This window comes from Sinohyriopsis cumingii, chromosome 6, assembly GCF_028554795.1.
Source record: "Sinohyriopsis cumingii isolate HCF-2022 chromosome 6, ASM2855479v2, whole genome shotgun sequence".
NCBI lineage: Eukaryota > Metazoa > Mollusca > Bivalvia > Unionida > Unionidae > Sinohyriopsis > Sinohyriopsis cumingii.
Window position 1 is genome coordinate 67,454,478 of NC_142966.1, and position 20,182 is coordinate 67,474,659.

At 33.9% G+C, this 20,182-nt stretch overlaps 1 protein-coding gene across 2 annotated transcripts in view; it reads right to left on the bottom strand.

Moving 5' to 3' along the window:
• The window catches only part of LOC149797121 (synaptotagmin-12-like), a 90,534-nt gene that overhangs the window by 51,797 nt on the left and 18,555 nt on the right, over positions 1-20,182 (bottom strand). Inside the window, exons 2-4 of one of the 2 annotated variants that reach the window (XM_089961793.1) lie at positions 9,787-9,902; positions 8,165-8,354; positions 7,556-7,715 (exon numbers count right to left, since the gene is read on the bottom strand). In XM_089961793.1, the coding sequence (XP_089817919.1) occupies positions 7,556-7,715; positions 8,165-8,332 (328 nt within the window). In that variant the 5' untranslated portion in view covers positions 8,333-8,354; positions 9,787-9,902. The remainder of the gene's footprint in view (positions 1-7,555; positions 7,716-8,164; positions 8,355-9,786; positions 9,903-20,182) is intronic. The other variant, XM_089961794.1, reaches the window with a different exon arrangement.

The window sequence follows — 20,182 nt, forward strand, 5'->3', positions numbered from 1 at the left end:
GTATTTTATATTTTTAATTTTTGGGTTGGTTGCGGGGGTGGGGGTGGAGCTTAATGCTACTTTTATGTATGATGTGTCTTTGGGCAGTAAATTATTAAATTTCAAAACTGATTTCCTTTAATTTCCTTTTGAAACACTCTTTTCATTTTTATCAATGAATGTTCTGTCGTATATCATGGTTTTATTTTAGCATTTTCAACTATTATAAATAATCTTTTGAGAATAGAATAAGCTTTGCATGTGTTATTGAGTTATATTTACTCCAAGTATGTTGTTGACTTATATTTACTCCTAGTGTGTTATTGCGTTATATTTACTCCAAGTGTATTCATGATAACCAATACCTACATCCCGACATATATACAAGTTTCTCAAAGAACTTGTCTTTCCCTGGGATTATTAACATCACAAGTATCATTAGTAAATTACCGTCTACTACGATTAAAATATGATAAATGTCCAAATTCATTTTCATTGTCTACCTGACGTCTTGGATTATATTAATGTGATTCATCGAAAGGCAGTTGGCTCATCTTTGCACTTCAAGCCATTAGTACGTTAATATTTTCGGCACTACAGATCACTGCATGCAGGTCAACACTTACATTGTTGTAATGTATTTGAAATACCACTGAAGTGTCCTCAGATCTTTATTCACCAGGACTGGCGATTTTGGACTATTTGGTTTTTAATTCGTAATAATGCAAGTTCTTTTTAAATGTTCACTTTGTATTCAAGAGGAAATTATTATTTGTTAAATTTTACAAAAAAACTATTTGAATTTCGATCTTTTCTAGTTCTTTGTTTAATACAATGGAGTCATAATAAAAAATTGAGGGCTCTTGTACAGATTAGGGTTTTCTCTAAAAAAATTCAAAAGCATTTTGTTTAAAAAAAAAGAAATATTTAAGTTCACTTTGTTTCGGAATTGTCTAAATACTAGGTGATTTTTGTTTACATATTTGAGAAATTAGTAGCGAAACCAACACGTCTTCACAGTGCAAGATAAATTGGGGAACTTCATTTTGAATCATACCCAGGAAAAGTTGGAGTCCTTGAAAATAGATGATTCACTCCATTATTTAGAGTATCCGTCTCGGATGCGAGAGTTTGCGGGTTTGAACCCCGATCGAGTCATACCAAAGACTTATCAAAAAGGTATTAACAGCTGCATTGCTAGGCGCTCAGTATTCACAGGTTGTGTTTGGACTGGTCGGCCTGGTGTCAGGATAATGTGACTGGGTTGACCATCATGCTACATGTTTGCGTCATGATGCCCCAGTACTACACATCACTACAAACTGCTACAATGCAGACATCGTAATCGATATGACAATTTTTTTTAAAGCTTCGTAAAAATATCCAAAACACACACACACAAAAACACACACACATACATAAAGACACACACAATTTCTGAAGCAAAAAAGTATTTAATGAAGCAAGAAATAAAAAATAGTTAGGTTCAGTATTTGGTTGGAAACAATAATTTGGATAAAAGTGCTTTGGGTTGGATTAGTAAGTCTCCATTTGACTATAACTTGCCAGTTTTGGAATTAAAATTAAAATACAAGAGTGAAATCAAATTAAACCTCAGAAATAGGATATATATATATATATATATATATATATATATATATATATATATATGCAATTGGAGAAAGAGAAACAAAGGAGAGAAATAAAATTAAAGAAAGACGATAAAGAGAGCAATGCTGTTACAAAAAGAAGAAAAACAAATGCAATTGGAGAAAGAGAAAGAAGGAGAGAGGCAAATGCAGTTACCAAATATACGAACGACAAATGCAATTACAAAAAGAGGTAAGAGCAAGAGAAAGAAAAGATATGGCAATGCAGACACAGAAAGAAAAGGAAGAGAGGGAAATACAGAGATAGAGGAAAAGAAAAGAGAGAAATACAGAGAGAAAGAGAAAATGCGAAAGGGAACTTCAATTTAGATTTAAAGAATTAGAACTGGCAAGTGGAAACACTCCCCCACATATAGGTGTTGATGTTGCTAAAATATTAGGTTAGTACCACACTTTTGAAAATGAAGTAGATACATATTTTCCCAAATTCGAAACATGTGCTGAAAATGTTAAATCACCAATAGAGCATAGGAAACTATTATGGGACACAATTATTATAAAGTGCACTTATCGGCAACGATTGTGAAATCTGCGCCTCTCTGTTAGTACAGCAAAATGTAAATTATGATCTGGTTAAGGAATATATCTTGGAAAGTTATGAACTGGTAACTGAGGGATATCCACACAGGTTTAGGTACCATGAAAAGGAAACTGGGCATCTAGAAATAACATGAGAACAAGAGTAAATATTTGAAAGGTGGTGCTCCAACAAGAACGTTGGTCAGGACTATGATAACCTCAGACAATTCATATTAGTTGGAGGGTTCAATAATTGCGTCCATTTAGAAGCTAAGAAATACTCAGAAAATGCTGCCATTACAGCTGACAATTATTTCTTAACTCACAGCGTGTTTTTGATCAGAAGGTCTTCCACTTAGCAGTTTCCTTGTATAATCTATTTCAGTCTAATACTAGCATTTCCAAGCCTCAATCTGGACAAATTTTAGAAATCAAGTTTCTGAAAAGACTTATCAAAAACCTTCATCAATTTATACGTACACATACTGCGCGAAGAACGAGCATGTTATTTCTGATTACTATAAATTGAAAAATAAGCAACGGAGTAAAAAGTGAGACCTATAGCAAAGGCTCTTATTTTTAAGAGGTCAAGGCCATGGACATGTATTGAAGCAATAAATTTGTTGGGTCAAGCAAACTCCAGCCTGATGTTTCTATGGAGAATTATGAACTATTCATGTCGGAAGGTTCTGTAACACTTATTAGTAAATCTGCCAACCCTATTCCTATTAAAAGTTTAAGGGACACACGCTCTACTCAGATTCTCTTATTATCAGGTAATTTGCATTTGTCGGAGAAGTCGTTTTCTAATGAAAGTGTTCTAATTTAGGTAGTGGAGTGCGGTTTTGTTAATGCACCTCTTCATTGTGCAAATTTCTCACAGACTTCGTTTCAGAACATGTGACAATCGGAAGAGTGACGTCTTTACCCATCGAGCGTATTCATTTATTGCTAGGCAACGGCCTAGCTGGAGACAAGGTTGTGGTTATTCCATTTGTAACTGCCAAGCCTTGTTTGGATCAGAATGTCGATCCTATTGAAACATAATTCTCCGATTTATACCCAGCTTGTGCAGTGACAAGAGCTATGGCGAAAAAGCTATAAGAATGAAGTTGATCAGGATATTACTCCTTCAGCTGACACATGTATTAGTTAGGCTTTTAATGAGGTCAATTTCGCTCCTGGTATGATCACTCAAAAAAATATTGATGCCAGTAATTCTCTTTTTACTACTCATTTTCTTTATTCTAATGAGGATGACAAACGAAAATCACTTGTCGTCGAACAGGAAAAAAGATCATGGGATATCCTGTTGTTTCAGATGATTCTTAGCTAAACTGAAGCCACCGAAGCGTATGTTTGTTATTTTGTTAAAAATGGGGACCTGTGAGAAAACGGAGACAATTGGAGGTACCTACTAGTGACAACTGGTCAGTGAGCTATCAAATTTATCAAATTGTTTTTCTTAAGTCATATTGACAGGAGATTCTCAGTCTAGCTCATAAAACACATTTGGCTGGTCATTTACTAATCAATAAAACTTATTACAAGATCTTAAATCATTTTTATTGCCCAAAAAAGTGATGTTTGTAAATACTGCAGATCTTGTCGTTCTCGTAAAATGGTAGGAAAACCCAATCAGAAGATGCTCAAAGCTCATCTGCAACCTATTCGCACATTTGACGAACTATTCTGCAACCTATTCGCATATTCGACGAACTATTCTGCAGAATAACGGCAGACTGCTTCTGTTTCCTTATCTAAGAAAAAGTCAGGCAGCAAATATATGTTGACCATAACGTGTCTGTCTATAAGATTCCAAGAGACAATTCCTTTGAGGAATATTAAAACTAAAACCATCATGAAACCTTTGATACCGTATTTTTACACAATTTGGACGTCCAATATCTGTCCAATCGGATCAGGGGTCAAATATTATGTCATGAATTTTCTAGCACGTTAGGCATGAATTAGACATTCAGCAAGTTAAGTATTTTCCTATCATCCTGAAAGCAAAAAGATTTAGACAGATTTGATCGAACATAAACGCTGTGATCCGGATATATTATCTTGATACCAGAAAAGATTTGGGCGAAGGTAGTCATTTACTGTTCTTTGTTGTTAGGGAATCAGTTAAAGAATCTTTAGGATTTAGTCACTTTGAACTAGTTTTTGGACATACTGTCCGTGGACCATCGAAGTTATTAAAGAAGACACATCTTTCAAATGAAGATCCATAAATTAATCCTCTCGACTAAGTTTCTAATTTCAAGTTGTCAAGGCTAATGACGTTGCAAGGAATAATCTGCACTCTACTAAGTTATGACAAAAATACAAAGGAAAGAAGTTTTCAGCATGGTTCTATAGTTCTGGCTTAACTGCCCTTACCTTAAAATCCTCTTCAGGCTAAGTACTATGGTCTTTACCCAGTGGAAAAAGGTAGCAAACGATTTAAATTATATCATTAATACTCCTGGCAGGAGAATACCAATCTACCATTGCATATAAATATGTTGAAGAGGTATCTTGATAAGGGTAGCCATTTTAATCAAGAAGTCCATTTAGAGAGATGATATTTGTTTTAGACCTTATCTGTTAGTTTATAAACACCAGGTGTTGATCTAAATCCTGACCTTGTTTCAGCAGTTGTAACAACCTTTGTAAACAAGTTCTATTTTATTTTAAAATTATGGTTGTTTCCAAGGTCACGATGGGGCCTTGTCATTAAGATATAAACAATGTTTTTATTTTATTTCTTAAAGTAAAAATAATTGGTTTTCGCCAGGGTCACACTGGGTAAACGTGAGCTATAACAAGTACTTGCTTCTATAAATTTATAGAAGATGATCACGTGACCCTTGTTTACGTTTTGGAAAGCCCATATAACCCATGTTTTGGATAATTAATCAGAAGTTGGGATGTTAAATTGTTAGTTGCATGTTGTGCTGTTTGAAATTATTTGGCTTGGAATTATTTCAAATTACTTGGATTCAAAAGGATTAATTCTGTTATTTTTCTGGACAATACGTGTGCTCGTGTGCTATTGTGGAACAAGGACAGTTTGTTATATAAAAGTTATTCAGCTATCAGAAACCGGAGTCATAATTCGTATTTCTTCAAGAAACTGTAGACTTCAACACTACAGATTGTAGCATACGTCATCGTCTTCCATCTTGGATACTTCGTCTGGATTCGAACGTGAAATTAGTAGAACATTTGGTTATTAGGACTACTACTGGTCAGGTCAAAGCTTACACCAATCACTAACCAAGACCACACTAGTCAATCTGGCCCCTGTGGCGATAAAAGGTGCGAAACCTGCCAACATATGATATAAACCAGGACATTTTCTAGCACAGTGACTAGAGAAAAACTGAACATACATGGATCAAGCAAAACGTGCAAAACAGATAATGTAATTTAAATCATCACATGTAAGATCTGTAGCATCCAGTATGTCGGAGAAACTGAAAAACTACACAAAAGGATTAACCTTCATAGATCTGATTGAATGACAAAGAAGCTGTACAGAAGCTCAGTCGCAGAACACTTCTCCTCCCATGGCCACACTTTCAGTGATATAACACTTATAGCAATTGCTCACAACCCCAAATAATGGAGTTCCGAAACCAGTAAAGAAAAGAAATTTATCTGGATACTCCGCCTTAGAATATTGAAACCAAGCGGTTTAAACCAAGAAGACGAGAAAAAGACCGCCATTCACAAATAAAATTACCTTTTTGCAGCTGGCATGTTCTCTTTTCAATATTTCTCTAAATTTGCTTATTAGTCACCCAATAACCTATAATTACAAATATAACAATGAAATATCCGGGATATAATTTACGCGTACATAATTTTACATAAAATAACCGATGAAGCTATGGCTCATCGATTTCTAGGCCAATATAAAATATCTTTCAGCATCCGCAACAAGTCATAGTCATGTAAAGTTTTATAAAGACAACGGTTTGAATTTGCCTTTGAAAAATACTCATTAAGAGTCGAAAGCGCTTATGCCATCTAGATAATAGTTTTGCACTGTTCGTAGTCAGGTTAGTACATTTATCTTAAAAATCCTTGACAAACGTGATCCCTTGCTGGATCTCGAGCACTTGAAAGGACTGTTATTTGCCATATGATTTGTATTCTTTATATACATAGTACTTTTATCGAAGCAGTATAATGACTTATATTAACTGTAAAAAATATTAAAATATTTTAATTACCTCTTGTTGGCCCGTCATTTGGCTTGGTTTCTATTCCACGTTAATGTTTATGCACCATTACGTGAATTTCTTAGTGTTAATGTGATTGGCGTAGATAACCAAGTGTTTCTAGTGACCACCTTTCTTCATTAAAATCATCTTTCAGGTTTAAATCATTAGTGTATTGTGCTGATTGTGAAGAACAATATGAACTAAAGAAAGACAACCATGAACTTATTAATAAGAAAAGGTCGTTTTGAATAACCACAAAAGGCATAGAACCCTATTTATATTTTGTAGCTGACATACTCGAGGATGTGAGGAGTTCATTCACTCGGTCAAGACACAGCTGCCTGTAGTAAAACTTAACTCCGTTCAAAGGGCAAAGCAATGTATTTGTATATGATATAAATAAAATATGTGTATAGTATGTACGCTGTTTCAATGATATACCACTCGTTGTATAAATTTTTCATTAGAAAGAAACTCGGCAAGCCTCGTTTCCTTTTAATTAATTTTTTTTACATCTCGTGATATATCATTGATACAGCGTACATAATATACACATATGTATGTATGTATGTATGTATGTATGTATGTATGTATGTATGTATGTATGTATGTATGTATGTGCGCGTGTGTGTGTGTCTCAAATGTCACAAAAATCTCGACAGTGGTATGATCTTGATTTGGAACTCTATTCATACCAAATATATGTATTTTTCTGAGAATATTATAAGCAGTTGTTATTATATCATGCATTTGCTTAACAATTTTCAGCTGTTTTAATGTTTACAATTACGATTTAAAAGGCAAGAAAATAAAAGCGTCATAAAATCTACCGTTTCAGTCAGTGAGAGGAGTCTCAAACGCGCATGTTTCAAATAGATTCAAACATTTAAAGCATTTTATTTAACAAATGTGGGCACGCTATTTAACAGCTGATGGAACGCTATTTAATATATGTAACCTGATGAATCCTGCGTAGGTATAAAAGGATCCCATGACTGACTAAGTATGTATTTGATTGCATGAATCCTACTAAAACTTTTTACTGTCTCTTTTTTGGCATTTACCTTTAACGACTGAAAATAAAAGTATATTGTTTTAGGTGAGAAGCCAGAAAGATTAAACACGAAATGTAGAGTCTGAAGTGAATGATACTGACAGAATGCCTACCTATGGAACCAGTTTCCATGGACACTGGACTACTTGTCGCACTTTCCTGGCGGGGTGGGGAATGAGATTCCAGCCCTGAGTATTTTGGGTCTGTATTCAATGTATCATATTCCACATACTTTCCAGTTTTGTCCAGTGTAAAGTCAGATTCAGAATTAACCTGAAAACAATAGTAAAATTTTATTTTAACATTCAACTGTGCACTTCGGCATCTACTATGCTTTTTGTTTGTTGGTTTGTATTCTATTTCTTATCCTGTCAGCTTCTATTTAATTTTATTGTCATCACCTGCATTTCTTTCGTACTATGACATACGATGTGCAATGATAAACCAGAGCCCCAACAAATGTAACATTAATTGTCTTTTTCCGCTATCGACCTGTTTAGCTCAAAATCCGACATAACGTTTCATATTTTCATGAACGATTTGTCCGAGTATGAGAGGGGTTTTCCGTTGTATGTTTTAGCCATTGTAATACGCTATCTTGGCAGACTAGGCTAATTACCATAACAAGTCAACATGGCTTCGTTTGGATTATAATATTTTTCTATGTTAGTTGCCATTCAAAAATAAATAATTACATAATCTGAATAGTTTCACTCTCTTACCATGTACCCGTTGTATTGTTCATTTTTTGTCAAAACTGCCTTTTCTTCGCTGGTTGCAAAGCAGGATGTTATCTGATATATTCCGAATATTCTAAACAGAATTCCCAACACCACAGCAGCCACAGCCACCAGTGCGATCACCAGCAACGCTATCCCCCAGTCACTCATTACTGCAGAGATGGTCTTGTGCCTGAAATACAATGATGATCGTAAAAATGTTTGTCATGGACAAGAGTAAAGTTTAGTTTAAACGTTATATCTTGCAATGCAAAAGATTAAATAATTTCGTCTGAGAGAGCACTGGTTCTACATTTTATAGGTAATTCAGCAAGGTGAATGTCTATAAAGGTTTAGCATTTCACCCAAAGAGAGATGAAAATATTTACTTTTTTGTGCCTTCCAATTCAATGGCGTCATTTTGCGTTCTTTTCACGTCCCTGTTTCTGGCGGTAATGTGTCTTATTGGAAAGCTTCATTACATTCGGATACATATAGATACATTGACCTTGAAATTCATCCAAAAAGGCACCGCAGACGTAAATGCTTGCACTTTATATAGAATCATGTTCCTTTTTAATAATATTAATGAATAAATCAATTTTGTTCGCAGAGAGCTAATCAATCACGTATTTATTTCGGGCACAAAAGGGTGATAATAATGATGAGGAAAAGACAAATCACTTTCAAACGATTTTAAAACAAATCAATGTCTAAAGTTAGTTCATATATTAACAAAGATTCAGTGACTGATGTTCTGTCTATTTTAATTTCCATGAAAGCTATACCAAAGAGTTATAAAGTCTTTTCCGGACATGTATTGTTTTGTAAGAGAGTCGTAGAAAGGGAACCATTACTCACAATGCCATTTGTCTAAACTTGTCTTTTTATTTCAAGCTATGTAATTGAAATTAGCTTGAAAGTTCCAGCAATACATTATCGCATCACAATGCATTGCAAACTTTCTTATAGAAAATGTTTAAGATGGATGGCATATGTAGAAAATTAATTTCATAAATAACAATTATAACAGAGACACTGAAAGGAAAAATGCAAGGAAAGAATGGAAGAAAAAGAAAAGATAAAAGAGTGAAGAATCTATGTCTGCTGTTAAATGTACAGGAAAATATTCAAATGTTGTTGGGACTGGACAGTAGCTTTCATTTATGTATGTACTGTCATACCTTTTTTTGATAGTGACCTTTCATAAATCTGAAATGTTATATTCATAATGAACCCATATTTAAATTCAATTGGTATAATTCAAATAATTCTATGTGACTTTGATTAAAATATATTTAACATGAAAAGGAATAATGTTCACTGCTTTCAGAGCATTTTTATACACATACTGTTTATTAAACCTACTGTATATTTATGGTGTAGTACGTGAAGCAATTATTCCTCCGCGTTACTTGCATAATCGATAATTTTATATCACCATGCTGCGAGATTTTGAAGTATTAAAATTTGGAAACAGAATTGGCCTTAATTTCCTGAGTAACGTAAATCTGACGTATATCATCTAAGAGATTATTCCATAAATTGTCACTGGATGATATATGTCATTTTTCCACAAATGCGTACACATGCATGAGACTGAAATAATATTACCGTCGGCTTACCTCGATTATATAATGGGGGAATCGATCTTTGTAAAAGGAGTGGAGCATCAATGTTGATAATCCTGCAGAATGATGCACGTTTTTGACTTGTATTCATTCAAGCAGTTAAACACTTCCTAAAAATAAACATTTGTGACTTGCATAAGAATATAAACCAGTGGTAATGATGACAGATTGAGGCTTTACTGTCTTAACTGAATAATTCTCACTACAACCGTTCCAACTAGTTGCATATTCCATAAAGGGTCTAATATAATGTTAAAATGTTAAAAGAGCTGTTTTAGAAACCGTAAGCTCTGATGAACTCGACAATGTTAATTTTGCTTTCCAGTCCTGGCTAAATATTCAACAATACATTCTTTCCATATAAATCTTATCTAACCGTCAAACCAAGGCGTATATGAGAATCAACACATTTTAGGCTTTTGCCATCTAAAATAGTTTAGGAGCTTGTGTATTAGAGCATTCTGAAAACAAAATAACTTCCTAGCATGCAGTGTCATAATCCATTGCTTAAACCAATGATTTAGTTGTATTCAAATAACTTTTTATATTATTCATTGTTATGAGAATACTATATTGATGAGCCATTTTGAAAAAAATATACATCAAGAGTATTCGTCAATTTAGCAATATCATTTACATAAACCATGAATAATAAAGGGCCTAATACTGAACCTTGGGACACTCACGCATCTATTTTTCTAGCACTTGCTAAGGAATCTTTAAGATAAACCCATTGCTCATAATCGAAAGATATCTTTCAAAACATTCACGGAGATCATTATTTATTCCATTTTCTACTACTTTTGAAGTCACGGCCGCGATACCGCTCTGTCGAATACATTTTATAGGCAGCACAACACGATACAATTTTTATATTTCCTAACATTTTTTATATAAAAGATAGTAAGTGTAAATTAGTTGAGAAATCATACAGTTATATCGTAACGTCAGATTTATCTTTTGAGAAACATTATTTACATTCAAACAATTTTAAACATTATTTATGAAAGGTTCTTTCTACCCGATTTTCAATGAATCTTCTAAGTAAGATAAGTCTGTAGTCGGATACCAGACTTTCATTGCATCTTTCCTATTACAGCATACTCTAAGTTACATGAACCAAACATGTCGCCCATTGAGATCTATTGAACAAGTAGCAAACTCTCTTTCTATAACTTTGAAACAGATTTTAACACCTTATGACTTATGACATTGGGACAGTTTGTCTTATTGAGATCTTCATTTGTAAAGCAGCCACGACATTTATTCAGTAAAATTAATAATTGATAATTCAGTATAAACCCTAATGCTGAGTTATGGAAGGGCTTGGGATTAAATTATTGGTCGTAGATATTCATAAAGAATATGGGTTTAGTTTAAATTTCACAGCTAAATCGATATAACAAAATGTTATTATTTCATTGGTAAGAAACGGTCGATGGAATGTGTTCCCTCTTTTATGATATTGACATTGTTATTAATATAATCTCTGATGTGGAATAGCTGCATCAGCCGCACTTTCGCCAAAATTTACAAATTACTATTACCTAATTGGTTATTTGTGAATATGTACACGAGGAATTCAAGCAAACTAATTATTTTGAAAATGTTTCTACCAAATGACCTTTTCTGTTTTGTTCTTTACATCAAGGCGTCTAATTGGTTGCAACATTTCTGATGCGTTTATAATTAGTTTTCAGCCCTTATTTGTTCTAGCTTTAAGAGTGGCAGGATGAAAGCATCTGTTTGTAGACAATAACTTAAAACCGTATTATGTAGCTAGCATTCACTATGAACATATAACATTAAATTCTTCAACAACATTTTTAATAATGACATTTTGTATCTCAAACTTCTGATTTTATGATGAAACAATTTAATCTCATTCTTCTCGTTCCGCATCCATGATTTCTAAAGTATAATTCACACTTGCATTAAAAGATAGAAGCCTTTAATTTATCCGTATTTCACTTGTTACCATGGGACTAGAAAGTTGCGGAGATTTTATATTTGCGTGACAAGACATTCACGTATATACATCTTTGCTAGTTTTGCTCAATTCGTGGGACATTTGTTTTTGTTTTAATGTGAATTCGGTTAAATAGCTTTTTACAAATGTACCACTAGAGAAAATCTTACACTATTAAAACAAAATGTTATACCTATATTTAAGGTATTATTTGGTATATCTTTATGTTTTGTTTATATGTATTTTAAAGACTTTTTACACATTTTCCACCGCTCCGGTGGAATAGTGGTTAGAGCGTCCGCCTCGGATGCTGTAGGTTGTGGGTTGGATCCCCAGCCGGGTCATACCAAAGACCGGCAAAAATGGTACTAACAGCTGTCTCGCTTGGCACTCAGCATTAAGAGGTCAGTGTTAGGACTGGTCGGCCTGGTGTCAGGATAATGTGACTGGGTGGGACATCATGCCATATGAAGATATGTGGATACATTTGCCATTTATTAAAGATGAAAGAAGAAAGGAAGAAACCGTCGAAGAAAGAATAACAGAAGAAAATAAATTGAAGGAAAGAAAAGCAATGTTTTCTTGTCTCTAAAACATCTGAGCTAGGTATCTTCATCAACAACGCGGGAACGTTGAAAAGGACGTTTAAACAAATTGGCAATTTTTTGGAACAACTGCATGACAATATGATTTTATTGACATGGGACAGATATTCAGGACGAATAATAATCCACGTTTCCATAATAAATCTACTGATCTTGACCACTTAATTATCTTAATAACTTATAATTTCATTTTCATCAAAGAACGATCTCGATTTGAACAAAAATAATGTGATACAATGACGATTGTGTAATATTGACTTATGGGCATATTTCCGCAACCAGCGTAATTACTAGCCAGAAATCCAGTGACCAACATTAAAATCGGCAATTTGTAATTTAAAGCTTTCCAGCTATGCCATTATAGATTATTTCATTGTCAGAATTTAATATAGACGGGAAAAGAGTTTGACAAACTCATCACGTATAATATCCTACAACATAACATTGTAAATGCATAAATTACAAACGACAGTCTTTGTAACTGTCGATACTTGAAACCTGTGAAAGCGTCGTTGGATATATGAAGATAGTATCGTGATATTTTCATTTATAGATCCTACTTTTGCATGTATTGTCTAGTTGGTTATCATCTTTGAAATAGTAGAAGTAAGTATGTATAGGTGTCGTGGTTCCCGGAATATTTAATCGATATCACTATCGATTCGGACTGAGCTTATAGATCGGCTGTCTTTGTCAGAGGCGATTATATATCACCGTGGCAGATGATCTTCTGGCTATATCGAGTTTGGGAGAGAGCAGATAACAACTGTCACGGTTCTGGACAAGCTAGACTGTTCTGTGCTGCAAAGCATAGAGTCTGCATTTATTTTTACTGTTTGTTCCCGCAGAACAACCATTGCCGTGAAACATATCTCTAAAAAGCGTTATAGTCAGTAGGTGCTCGTCGACCTGCGTATGCTTGATCTGAATTTTATAATATTTCTTATACGGTTAGCCTCGTACAGTAGAATACTATTCCCAAATAATCCGAGTGCATGTAATTATATTGTCATTTATTTATATCTCTGTTTAAGAGAATTTTCGCTAGTCTCGACTTGCACCAGTGCCACCTTTTGAAATTGAAAAGGTTGGGTGGAGGATCTGGACAAAGGATTTCGTCAGAGTGTTGTAATTGTGTAATTTTGCGTTCAGGTAGATCACATGCATTATTAACGAAACTAATTTCGTGGTCGATGTTTAGTAAATAATATGCATATAATTCTTTCTTCTCAAGATTTCGTAGGAAATTATTTATTTACGAAGCCCATAGACCATACGGATTGATACATGTTACCGTTTTATGAGAATTACAAGATCAAAAGATTAAATAGTTTATCTTCTCAAAGATTTCATTGCATTTCAGAAAAAAAAAGATTGGAAGGCCTTGTCCCATGATATTACGAATACTACTAACTTATTCAGGTTAAGTCTCAATTTGAGTCTCACTTAACAGAACAAGCTTAACGTAATGAAGAAAGAACCATACTGTATTTTTCATTTAGATGATTGCCTTTTTAATTTCTTTTCTCTTTTCTTTGTATTGAGCAGTCAAAGGCATTAGTAACACCTATTCTAGGCCAAATCACTGCGATCCACATTTCGTCCCTTTATATTCCACCTTGTAGAATTTCGGTAGAATAATAGTGTTTCATATCCTAATACTGTGTACATAATTTGCACTGTATTGTGTCTCTTGTTTGGATATTTTGTAATAGTTTAAGTATACTGTTGATGTAACCTGTTTTTTTTATTTTTGTTGGCATTACAACCTTTAAATACAGATAAGACACTATTGGAAGTAAGCCCCATACAGGTTATTTTGATACTATTAAGCCTGATCTACGTGTGTTGCTTTATGTGTGTGACGTATATCGCTTTTGCATCATTTGTAAATCAGTATTGTTCTTATGTTGCCTATCGTATGCTCAATGTCTTGTATCGTTAATTGTCTGCATTGGTTGTTACAAGATATATTTTATTGCTACTGTTAATACTATGAAATGCGACATGTTTTAAAGACCTTGTCATTCTCTACATGGATTTTGTCGATGATGCTACTATTAATACTATGAAATGCGACATGTTTTACATTTTTTGGATCGGACAAGGTCCTTGTCATTCTCTACATGGATTTTGTCGATGATGCGTTGATGTACCCCAAACATAATTGAAGCTTTTCGTTACTCTAGCAAATTGAAGACTCATACAAATCTGTCATTAGAGCGGTAACTCACAACAATTTCAGAGCGGTACAAAATATAAAGCTCATTTCCATCCAAATGTAAAATGTTGGTTTGTTTGGGATCCGACTCCTATCTATGAAGTATCTGGACTAAGGAGACAAAAGTATGTTATTACAATTCGTTTGTTTGGTGTCTTATAGCAGAGCAACTCTAGTAGGGTATTTTGACCGGTCCTGAGGCTGACGCGATAACCAACTCTACCACAGCTCCCGTCTCTATTGGTCGCCTAGGTCGACATACCTTAATGTGCACGAGTCATATTCAACATTCCGAGACCGCAGGGGTGTAATGATACACTGGTGGTGATGATGTTGATGTTATTTAATTCAGTGCATGTTCACCGTTTTAATTCTCTTCAAATCTTATCCGTTGTTGCAACATGCATTTAATAAGCGTAACGTTAAATCTTACAGACCTAAGTTATCAGTTCTGCTTTCATCGGGAGGAGAGGGGTTGGGATTTTCCTTAAAGCTGGAGCATTTGAATGGATGAGAGCGCTGCAGATGCATTATCACATTCAATATATTTTTAGTTGGAAGCTTTCATTTCTCATTACATATAAAATAATGTTAACATTATTTAATCCATTAAACTATAAACACCTTTAAGCATTAGACAGGGATGAAAACTTTATAAGCAACACTTTTCTGATTCGATACTTAAGCTAATATACGCTTTTCACGGTCACTATATTATTTTACAAAGTAACATGGTGTTATAAATAGCATAGTAAGTCAAAACAGCTATAAAGACTTCTTCAGAACTGCTACGAATAAATGATGATGTGAACAGTGACGTGGTAGCTGATTAACACTCCATAACAAAATGTCAAAACACAGATTAGCATGTAAAAGAATAGAACATATGTAAATGCACAGGAAAAAAAATATCGTGATAGGTTTGTAATCCATACAGTTGAACCTGTGCACGATATAACAGAAACAGACTATGAGACAACTGAACAAATGTTTATTATTATAAAAACGGCTGCAAGAGATGGCGTTCATTACTTTCTAAACTATATGTTAACTAGCTAGATAAGTGTTTTATCAACTTTTCCAGGAAAATAGTTTCCCTTCGTTGATTATTTTCAGCGCCTATGCCTTTTATGAAAACCGTAAATAACAAATCAGCCAACGATTTATTATCAATATAATAAGGTCAACAAATACAGAAGCTATTTTCCTGGCTGACTTCATACGCGGGAGGTCGTGGGTTCGATTCCCGACCCAGTCATACCAAAGACTTACAAAAATGGTACCAACAGCTGCCTCGCTTGGCGCTCAGCATTAAGAGGTTAGTGTTAGGACTGGTCGGCTTGTTGTCCGAATAATGTGACTGGGTGGGCCATCATGCTACATGTCTGTGGCATGATGCCCCAGTGCTAGACATCACTATAAACTGCCACATTGCAGACATTGTAGCAATATGACTGAAAAATTGTTAAAGCTACGTTAAAAATCCAAATCACACATGACATCTAACTTTTAAGTACATTTTTCTGTTTTTTCTCTTGGGGTATTTTCAAAATCTGTCAATGGTCCGACTATGTATGTCCTTTAACATTCTGTATTATACATTTGCTCTTGTGGTTTATTCAAGTTTACTTGTTTCTTTGCTGATATCCATTTTATGCATTCAATTTATTTGTCACACGTTTTAACGTATGATTGCAATTATATAATTTGTATTCAGCTACTCTCAACGCATCTGGGCATCGTATAATTTGTTTTTCTTTTTCCATCTCAACCTCAGAAGTGGCACACTATCAATTCTTTCGTGGTATTCATCTCTTACAGCCTCTTTTGTCCTAATTGTGTTTCAAATGGGCCAGTTGTGCTGGTACTTATGCTTCCATTTAACATGAAAGTTATATTAGCATCGTTTGTTGAACAGTAGTCTGTGAAGGTTGTAGTCAAGGTATGCCTGCAATTTTTTTAATTTTAGATGCCATTTATGTAAATTTTGTTCCATCTAATATTCAGAAAATGTTCCTTCCAGCTATTTAATTAGCTATAAGTTTATAAGGTTAGATGAGTGCAGCGAATTTGGTTTATGCGTTTTAGAAACATCTAGAAGATTATTGCCTGCATCCTGGTAATATAATTTCCCCTTTTTAATCTTAAAATTGACGACTATTTTAATTTATACTGTGCATCTTCCATCATGTTTTTAAAATTCTTAATATCAATCAACCACATCTACATTTGCAAATGATTGTTCAATTGTTTTATATCACACATTAGATAAATTGCAAGCATCATAATATTCCCCGAAATCATCTACATAATAACCGAGTTATTAAATACCACTAAAATAGCTTTAAAAATTAGTATAGCAAATGGAACATGCAAGGAAACAAAAGGAAAGCCTTTAACTGTAAAGAAGTTGGTAACAATGGGTAAAAAAAAACAAATTTAAAAAATAGGAAATATTTGCCAACGTTGGAGCAGCTATACTATCTACGTCGTCTTCAGAAGTAGTAATGCTAAGGGTGAGATATTGAATGGGCAAATGTCTTTCATTTTGAAATTTAAAACAAATTACATAATGATTAAATAAGTTCTAATAACAACACATTAAGTAAACTATTTAGCTGGGTTACTCTTATTCAGGTCATATAAATTAATTCTGCATTGGTTGCATTTTTGATGACTTTTAAAACATACCTTTGTAATAAAAACAAAAATAATAACAGGCAGATAAAAATAGAAGACACAAATAAGTTCTATATATAGAGGCTCAATTTCATGAAAATGAAAACACTTAAACAAATTCTTACTAAATATATACTGTATGTATTCAATTCATTGTTTCCTTGAACAGATGGTTTAAAAGCTATCGTTATAATTATTATATATATTTCCACATAACTAAACATGAACAAATCAGTATAAAACGATACAATAGAGGATCAGTAAACATAACATTATAAATTATACATTTATAGCCTTTAATAGTTTCTAATTTTCTATTATGTTCGAGTATTCGTAAAGGCATTTCATTTGCATATCTGTTTTGACCAGCTTCTTTTTATCAATTGTTCTGGATCAGATAAAATAAGTATAAACAAGAAATAACATGAGTAAATATTAGATCTTTTACGTGAAAAATTGAACAACTTCTGGTTTAATATAATTTAATCTACGTTTAGTAGATTTCCATGGACAGAACAGCTATAATTGTGTACTTGTTACTCCGGTAAGAATCATCGGCTCTCGGGAAGTTACTGGCAGGCGTTTTACACACACCCACATTGAACGAACCCGCGACTTGAACCCAAGCTGATGGATGCAGGGCCGTAGAGAGTGATCACATGCCCTGGGGTAAGAAACACACGGGCTTCTCCTAGTTCTTGTTCAAACAAAAAAATTCTTTGATAAAATTTAAAAAACAAATTGTTCTGCCCGACCCAATTACTGCTCCGGGTCCCGGGGATAAATCCCCTGTTACCCCCAACCCCCTATGTGGCCTTGGATTTAGGTGAGATGGCAGTGATCGGAAAAGGTGAGAACCATAAACTACTTTGCCACCCGGGGCTTAATATGATAAAAAAATATGATTACTATTATATTACCATACATATTTTGTATTATTTGAAACACAGTTGAAAGTTTGTTTAAAATTTGCTTCGGAAATTTTTTAAAAAAGTAATGTGTCATTTTCTATGTTATACATACGTATAAAATGATCAGCTTACCGATATTTCTAAATATATTTCAACTTTTCATCTTGATTTACATATACAGTTTTTTCTTCTCTGAATACATTCATTCAGATATCAACTCTTGAGCTCTAATGGTTTTATTTTTTAATGTCAAGTTATTAGGGTCTAGTGATCAACATTTTAAGAATGTTTTGCCAATGCTGATAAGGACTGCTATAATTTCGTAGTCGACTGTTTAATAGCCATGTGCTGAGTTGTTATATGACACAAATGAAATTTCTAACTCTTTACTGATGGATTTCGGGTAATGCTATATTTCCAAAATCACGGCTACCACCATCGCCCTGGGCCCCATTTACCTTTACTACGTCACTCGACGTTATGTTTTGAGGCTTAGTACTAATTTTGTCTAGGTGATGATTAACCTTTTACTCTCTATGATTTTTCACTGGTGTTATGTATTAATTTAGCAAAGCTAAAATATTATGTTGAAAGTCAAACTAAAATGCAATTCTTAATGTGGTGGAGTGCTTATTTATGTTTCAAAATAAATAATTTTGCGGTTAGTCAGTAATCATAATATGTGTGGTGGGGTAATTTGTTTTGAACAGTCATTTATTGTCTCGTGAAGTGTTGATTAGGTTTTATTGGTGATGTTCAAAAATGCAGATAAGGCCCCTCATATTGCTGGTCATGGAAACATCACAACAATTCTATTTAAATAGACTCGTTCTGAAGTAGATAAAAGCATAAACAACTCGAGACATAAAAGCCTGGCGAATATAATCCTGGATATCGTACAAATATTGATGGCGTATGGTTATGCAATCTAGCCATGTGACCAGCGGTAACCACTGTACATATGTCAAACTAAACCAACATTATTAATAGTAATATTATAAATCTAAGTCAATCCTTCGGAGAAACTCAAGAAAAAACTTGCTCCATTACGAAATCAACAGAAGGTTGACGCCGGCACCTTCCTGTAAATATTCTTTAATAGAAGTAAAGTATATAGTTCTAGCATCTTTTCCATTAGCCATTTACAGCTTCCACCACTGTGTTTTCCTGCTTCGGTTATTGAATCAGAAAATCAATGGAAGTAACCAAGCTACATCTAATAACAGGCGACCATTTTAATCATAATGCCCTAATTGAGCATTTAGAACTTGACCATTTGATGCTTTCAATTAGATCGAGTAATCATCGATGTTTAACAAATACATGTGCCAAGACGTTACCCTGATATAGCGTAGGCAAGGTTTAATATATTTAACCCTGATATTGCGTAGGCAAGGTTTAATATATTTAACCCTGATATAGCGTAGGTAGGGTTTAATATATTTAACCCTGATATAGCGTAGGTAGAGTTTAATATATTTAACCCTGATATAGCGTAGGCAAGGTTTAATATATTTAACCCTGATATAGCGTAGGCAAGGTTTAATATATTTAACCCTGATATAGCGTAGGCAAGGTTTAATATATTTAACCCTGATATAGCGTAGGCAAGGTTTAATATATTTAACCCTGATATAGCGTAGGCAAGGTTTAATATTGATTAGTTCACTGTATATCATATGAATCATAATCAGGTTAGTACGTTCGTGGTCACTTGAGGATCATAAATGAATAAATACTGACCTGATAACATTTTTTATAGAAGAAAGCAGGATATGGATTAACAATCGAATGCTTCAGTTATGTTAAATAACAGATAAACTGAAATACCTACCAGCTAAGATGACTAGAACATCCCTAAAACCATATCACTACACCTTTTAAAAGAAGAAAAATACTGGGTACCTCTACAGATGTTCTATCCGATGTAATTTGAATTATCATGATCCGAACGCACCTCTATATCATTTATCACGACCGGAACAATGAATTTTTCCGTACTAAA